The sequence below is a fragment of the Patella vulgata genome, chromosome 2, assembly GCF_932274485.2.
Source record: "Patella vulgata chromosome 2, xgPatVulg1.2, whole genome shotgun sequence".
NCBI classification, from domain to species: Eukaryota; Metazoa; Mollusca; class Gastropoda; family Patellidae; genus Patella; species Patella vulgata.
The window spans coordinates 22,112,083-22,119,937 of record NC_065880.2 but is presented as its reverse complement, the minus strand read 5'-3'; the positions used below and the strand labels follow the sequence as shown (position 1 = coordinate 22,119,937).

General features: G+C 35.5%; 1 protein-coding gene across 1 annotated transcript; it reads left to right on the top strand.

Annotated features, from left to right (window-relative positions):
* Window positions 1-64: 64 nt before the first annotated feature.
* Window positions 65-6,306, top strand: LOC126809655 (transmembrane protein 216). Its single transcript, XM_050534324.2, has 6 exons — window positions 65-202; window positions 2,925-2,941; window positions 3,619-3,712; window positions 4,127-4,219; window positions 4,964-5,165; window positions 6,120-6,306. The coding sequence occupies exons 1-6, from the start codon at window positions 169-171 to the stop codon at window positions 6,133-6,135; spliced, it is 456 nt and encodes a 151-aa protein (XP_050390281.1). The 5' UTR covers window positions 65-168; the 3' UTR covers window positions 6,136-6,306.
* The last annotated feature ends 1,549 nt before the right edge of the window (window positions 6,307-7,855 follow it).

Genomic DNA, 7,855 nt, shown 5'->3' with positions numbered 1-7,855 from the left:
TACCCGATGTAAAACTAAATACTAAATATGACACAGGCCTTAAAAGATGTATTTCTACAATAATTGAGTGAATTTGTACATAAGGAATTTTATATCTCTTCTATATTAAAAACTGTCATTTAATAAAAAAAAAAAAACGTCAGGAACGGGGTAAATCATGGTAACAAGATGGCGCCCGGCCAAACTCAAACTCAGCAGAGAGGTTATATTTTATTTCAATTATGCTGTTGTCGTTGGGATTTTATTTATTTATATTCAAGATAATGAAACCTGACAACATTTCAGTTCTAAGTTTTGGAAAATATTTCGTAACTATATACTATTGTTTTTGAAAATGCTGGGTTTATGGTGTTGTTTACATTTTGTTCGTGACAGGACATGTCCATCTTTAATATGTAGGCCGAACAGGCATTGCCTGAGTAGAGCGAAGCTGATTATTGTCAAATATAAAACCTTCATAATTAATTTTCTCAAGTGATACAAAAAATGTTAAATAATTTTTTTTTTCCAAATTGATTTTCAATTAGATCTAAATTGTATACATTAATTTTGTTTTTTAAAAAAGAACAAAAAAGTGTGAGAATTATTTTCATTGACGTCAAAAATATGTGACGTCAGTGATTAGACGCGTCATAGAAATAGTTCTATGAGGCGCGTAATCTCGCTTGGGCGAGATTTGGTAAGTTGACATGCGCATTGCCTGTTTTGCCCAGTGTATCTGGTTCCGGTCTGAATTTTTTTTTAATCAACAGTCTGTGGGTGACAATTTCAGTTACGCTCCTGTGTTACCGGAAAAGAGCTTTGCTCAAGCACTGCGCTTCGCGCGATGCTGTAGAGCTTCGCTCTATCTAATCATTATCAGTCCATCATCATTCCACGCCCGTGCCTTTAGGTCCCATAAGTAGGGTGCCCCACCATAAATAAATATCTACACATGAAATGAAAGGTGGCAGTTAGTAATGATAAATTGCATATGCAACCCCTAGCTTATTTCCTACTATATCCATTCCATATGCACCACCTAGCTTATTTAGTTATTACCTCCTGAGTCCTAGTCCTACTGAAGTGAAATGAAATGAAATGGGGTTTAACGTCCTACTTTTCTGCTCCTAAACTGGGCTAATGAAGACGGCCTACTGAAGTAACTATCCATCATATTAAAACAACTTCAAGACCTTCATCTTTCAGGCACACTTTCGCTCTCACGTTCCATCGCCCACCGAAATCCCAATCTATGTACGTTATTTAATTGCTCTCATCAGTCCTCCATAATCGCTGTCCAACCTGCAAATTTTATTTTCTCAAAAAGCATCAGAAATTATGGTGGCTGATTGGTATCATGTTGTGATGTCGTCCTTCACAAGGCAACAATCCGACATCACGACATTACACCATTTTCACCACAACGTTAAAAATGTTGTAATGTTGCATAAATATGTCGGGTTGTCGGCCATAATTTCTCTCAATACTATGATTATATACACTAATCCTGGTGTTTGTCAAGAAAGTTCCCCAGGATTTTGCAGCGTGGTTTCTCCCTGTCGGTAGTGCAGGACAAAGGGTATGGCAAAGTACAGTGTTTAGTTGTGTAGATGGGACAAAAAACAAGCTCCAGTGTATACATTGACCTGCACATAAAAGAATCCTTCACAGTTGAATTTTGATGAAGAAATGCCATCATAGCACTCTGCATAGCATATGCCTATCTTCAATAGCCCGATTGGTGCAGAAAGGTAGGAAAATTGAATGAAATAAAATTGTGTTTAACATCCTGCTGTTCTGCTCTGACTGAGCTAATGAAGACGGGAATACGCTATACAGTGTACTGTGAGGGAAACTTTGCCAGGATAGCGGCGCTACGGCCTACTCTTATATTGAATTCCAACTGTCAGGGGGTCTTTTACGCGCTCGCTAATATGTACACGGAACCTCGATTTTTGTCCCACCCAAAAGACTATACATTATCCCCTGCCAAGCCCTCCATCCTGTACCACTGTAAAGAAGAATCACACCGGAAAAAATTCCCAATGAGCTTTCTCATCCTACTGTTCTGCTCCGACTGGGCTAATGAAGACGGGCTTCCACCATTCAGTGTGTTATGAGGGACATTTTGCCCGGACAGCGGCGCTACAGCCTACTCTTACATCGGATTCCAATTGCCCAGGGATCTTTTACGTGCATGCCAATGTATACACGGGAGTTGATTTTTCATCCCATCCTAACAATAAAACAGCTGTCCTTGTCAGGTCCTCCTTCCTGCACCCCTGACAAGGGGAAACCACTACGGAAAATATTGGTGAACTTTCTCAAGTAACACCAAGGGCGAACCCACAGCCAGCGTCTCACTCACTTAGCCACTGTGGCTCCCGGAGCAGAACAGTTGGACGTTAAAACCCCATTTGATTTCATTTCCTACTTTTCTCTTTTCTGAACCAATCAGACTATTGAAGATAGGCATACGCTATGCAGAGTGATATGACAAAAATTTCCAATGAACCGCAGCATTTCTTCATCGAATTTCAACTGTGAAGGATTCTTTTATGTGCACGCCAAAGTGTACACAAAAGGTTGGGTTTTTTTTTGCCCTATCTACAATACTAGACACTGTTCTTTGCCTCAGCGTGTGTTATTCATGCTTACTTTCTGTTTTTCTGGAGGGGAGTCTGTGTGAAAAGTTTCAAAAGCTCTTTACCGTTGAATGTTTGGAAAGATGACATAAAACAGTTCCATATCATCCTGAAACTCTCCTGGCCATCAGTCCTTATGATAACCATAAAAATCTTTTTAGTGGTATTGACACTGGCTATATGTTTTCTATTTTATTTTTAAACCAACACACATTTTACAATGCAGATTCTAATTAACATGGATCTGTCAAATCTTTTGCAAAAATAATTACCCATGTATTTATTTTCACATTACAGGTAGAGTTCAAGTGGTTGTATCCTTGCACAAAATTAAACATCATAAACCTTTTATAGAAAAAATAATATTTAAAAGACCTTGCACAGAAGCTCACTCCAGCAATACCTATTTTAAAAATATTTCTGTGTATAGTCAGATACTAAAGAAACTTGGCCATCAGAAAGACCACAAGTTATGAAAGACTATTGTGAGCATGTCTCTTGTCAGGAATCTATTGCTCTGTATTGTATAATTGGTGAAGAATGTTATTTATTGATATTCACTATATTTGTATTATGCTTGCTGCTTGTGCACTTACAGATTACATATAAATATAAAACAAGTTATGAAAAATTTGTGCATAAAAGATATCAACATTTTCTGCTATTCTGTATAACCGACATTGCTAAAACCCTTGGCCGATACTTTGTTTATTTTTAGCATTTTTAATGAAATTTCCATGTTTCACTTGATTTGTAGATGTTTTTATTTATGAGATTCAGACCTGTGCATCAACAGGGCACCTCTTAAATGTTAACCTCATGAAGCACAGTGCTGCACACAAGTTTATGTTCAACATATGTATGTCTTCCTTCTATTTATTTTTTATAAACAATATTTTATTCTCAGAAAAGGATTTTGGAACAGGCTAGGCCTATATACCGTTCATTTAGATAACAAGTCTTATTATTATATTCCTTGACAGTACCATAGAGATCATCTCTACCATATCAAATACTTCTTTATTTAAATGGATGGTACTTTGGTTTATTTTTCCTAGCAGAAATTCTTATTTATATTTTTAAAGGTAAGCTCTAGAATGTAGCCTACATACATGTACTATGTCATCTTGTAACATGGACGGGAAATCTTCCTTTGTTCTTTTCGTTGTTAAGCAGATTGTTTTCCCTCTAGTAGATTGGGTGGAGCTTAACCATGCATTAACTAGACATATTCAATGTTATTGCACTCTTGCTGGTTTACACTAGTTTTAGTAGAAATCATATAGAGAAGTGGGGTGGATTTTCTGTGCAATAACACCATGCATGTTGAGCAGGTGTCAATGTTACAATTTTAATTTGCAAATGTTGATCCGAACCTTTGTGAATGCAGCCCCAGTGTGTTAACTCTAAATCCATGTCTAGATCTAAAACAAATCGTATTCCTAAAATAAATTTCATAAAAATTATATATGTTATGGCTATGAATTTAATTTTTTCAGCTGAAACTCTACCATTTGCCTCGAACACACTTGCAGCAGAAATTATCTTAGTTTTTTTACTGGCTGGTCTTGAGGGTTTACGACTATTTTTTGGTGAGTATGGAGCAGGAATAGTGTAAATAGAAGCCCTTAACACGAGTCCAATCAGTCTGAAGAGTTCAATAAGAACAAAACTAGTCACTGATACTAGGGATAACCGAGTCTTAATAGCCAATTTTATCTTTTACCTCATTAACATTAATTTTGTCATGATTCCGATATGCATATTTTCATAGAATTACTGTACAAATTAACAAATGAATCATTAATCTAGAGTCCACAGTATTCCACACTGCAAACCAGGTTAATCCCCCTTACGGCCATGCCAAAAAAATATTCTTGTTGTCAGACAATCTGTCCAAAAAATCTAATGCAGGAGGGAGGTTTTTATTTTTGTGTTTATATTTTTGTCAAAGGATCACTACTTGACTAAATTTCATGGCACTATATTTTTAGTTTAGGAATGTATGATTATCCAGTACCATTTACTCTGTTGATAACATTTACCAGAGTTGCATAGTAATGCATAATTGATAAATGAGCCTACATAACATTTTTGGATTTATTCAAATTTTTTATAAAGTTACTTCCTGTGACCAGGGTAAAATATTTACCTGAGGTAATAAAATAAACTATTTTTATATATTTTTTGAGATATAAACGGGTCATGCATCCCAATTTAAGTGACGCAGGATTAGCTGAGAACCTGAATTTTTTTTTTTATATAGCCTAAATGTACTTCTGCTTTTCTTATACACTACATATATCTTTAAATAGATTCCTATTGTAATATTACAGGAAGGAAGGGAAATCTCACAGAACAGACAGTAGGAGTCATTATTTCTGTTCTACTCAGTGTACCGGCCATACTTGGTGCTGTATTTATTTTATTATGGCAGACATATGTTTTAAGAATTGATGTTATTCTGGCAGCTATACAGTTAGCATTTATTGGGTTAGAGCTCATCTTTGGTATCATTTCAATTATATCTTTTGCGAGGTAACCAATTATTTTCTTTACAAAAATTTACAATTCATAACCAACGAAAAATTCTAGTTCATTATGATGATAAAAAATACTCCTTCAGGACTTAATGAATATTGAATTCTTTATTTAGGCCTTATGATACCTCTGTTAGAAGTTAGATACTATGTGCATACTCTTCTCCCTATATTCCTGGAGATTAGGTGCCAATAACAAAGTGGTGACCTAATAATCGATAGGCTTAAAGCCGCCTTCTCAGATCCTTTAATTTTTCATATAAAGGGCTTGATCTCCTATCTGTTACCTTACTCCTCGCAGTGTTGTGTTTGGTTAGACCAAATCCACTCAAGCACTGCTATACTCAATGCAAATTTCTGTCCCAAATTATGACTGGTCAATACTCCGATTAACAACCAATACCTAACTGCATAACAATATCATTCGGGTTTAAACAGAGCTCCAAATTTTGTTTGCATGACTCATGAAATTTATTACACCCAGTGCATAGCAGAATATTGCAGAAAAACTAACTGCGTGACAAACGAGGCTATCAAAACAGCTACATTGTAAACAATACTTTTGGCGACAACCATACTTTCACTGTTTTTAATACCTTAAATCACTGTCCAAAGTTTTAAGGAAGACCCCAGATTAAACGAAGGGCTGTCATACTCATGTTCCTGTACTCAAGTATCAGAAGTCAATTCAGCAAAGGCCAGAGAGGGATTTCTTGGGCCATTGATTCAGGAATATGAGCAGTTAATAATACTTATCAGTGTTGAATACCCATAATTAAATGTAATACAACAGAGATATTATTCATTTTGATTCATTTACTGTAAATTTAGCCTTCTTAACTTTGACAGTATCTTATGTTTGTTGTTTTTATAAAAATGTCAGCATGACTATTCAAATAAACTATTTAATTGTATTAAAATATTAGTACAATGATTTGTTCTTTTATTTCAGAGCTGCAGCATATTGATTATTGGTAGAATATTGTGAAGAATGGATAAATTTATTTAAGGATGACAGTTCTCTCTTGTTTAACTAAAGTACATATATCTTAATGTAGATATCTTTAAATGTATCCGTCCATTAACATTCCTATGTTTTTATAATCATGTATATAAATTTCATTAAAAATTGAAATACAGTTATATTTTTCTTAAATTTAGGAGAAAAAGGGTGACAAGGTAGCTAATCGATTAGGTAAGACTTCTTCTGTGTGGTACTATTATTCTGGTCACAGATTCCGATACAGATTTGTAACACAGCTGCAATACGTAACCAGACCTGATATGTAGCACTATATCCTGTTTGAGCAACAAACTTAAGGCTTCAATATAGACTTACAGTAAAAATGAACTTCGATATGACTTCACATTGTGGTTTTTTTTTGTTTTTTTAATACTAACCAGCGGCTGCCAGGCAGGATACGCCCACATTTTCGAGAGATGGATAGAGAACAAGCTAAAAAGAAATCGATTTTTCGTACAATCAGAGGCCATAATTCAGGAAGTTACGGTCCGATATGCGCGAATATCGAAAGGAACCGAGATCTTTGGGTTATAAACTTATATTTCAAGTTACAACAAAATCGGATAAAAATTGTGACCTTGATATACCATATTCTTACGCTATTTGAGAACGAAGGGCGGCCATTTTGTCTGTCAGTTTTGGACCGATTTTCATGAAATTCAAACTCAGTCGTCCTTAAGGTCTAACGGTGATATAATAATACGTTTTTTTAAATCGGATAAAAATTATGACCTCTATGGGGTCCACAAGCTAAAATTGCAATTTTTCGTACAATCAGGGGCCATAATTCAGGAAGTTACGTTCCGATATGCGCAAATATCGAAAGGAACCGAAATCTTTGGGTTATAAACTTACATTTCAAGTTTCATCAAAATAGGATTAAAATTGTGACCTCTATAGGGTTCACAACCTTGATATACCATATTTTTAAGCTATTTAAGCCGATTCTCACGAAATTCAAACTTAACCGTCCTTAGGGTGTAAAAGTGTTATAATAAAGGTTTTTTAAATCGGATAAAAATTATGACCTCTATAGGGTCCACAAGCTAAAAACACGATTTTTCGTACAATCAGGGGCCATAATTCAGGAAGTTACGGTCCGATATGCGGAAATATCGAGAGGAACCATGATCTTTGGGTTATAAACTTACATTTCAAGTTTCAAAAACATCGGATAAAAATTATGAGCTCTATAGGGTCCACAACCTTGATATACCATATTTTTACGCTATTTGAGAACGAGGGGCGGCCAATTTGTCTGTCAGTTTTGGGCCGATTTTCACGAAATTCGAACTCGGTCGTCCTTAGGGTGTAACGGTGATATAATAATACGTTTTTTTAAATCGATTAAAAATTATGAACTCTATAGGGTCCACAAGCTAAAAACGCAATTTTTCGTACAATCAGGGGCCATAATTCAGGAAGTTACAGTCCGATATGCGCGAATATCGACAGGACCCGAGATCTTTGGGATATAAACATACATTTCAAGTTTCAACAAAATCAGATAAAAATTGTGACCTCTATAGGGCCCACAAACTTGATATACCATATTTTTACGCTATTTGAAAACGAACGGCGGCCATTTTGTCTGTCAGTTTTGGGCCGATTTTCACAAAATTCGAACTCAACCGTCCTTAGGGTTTAACGGTGATATAATGATA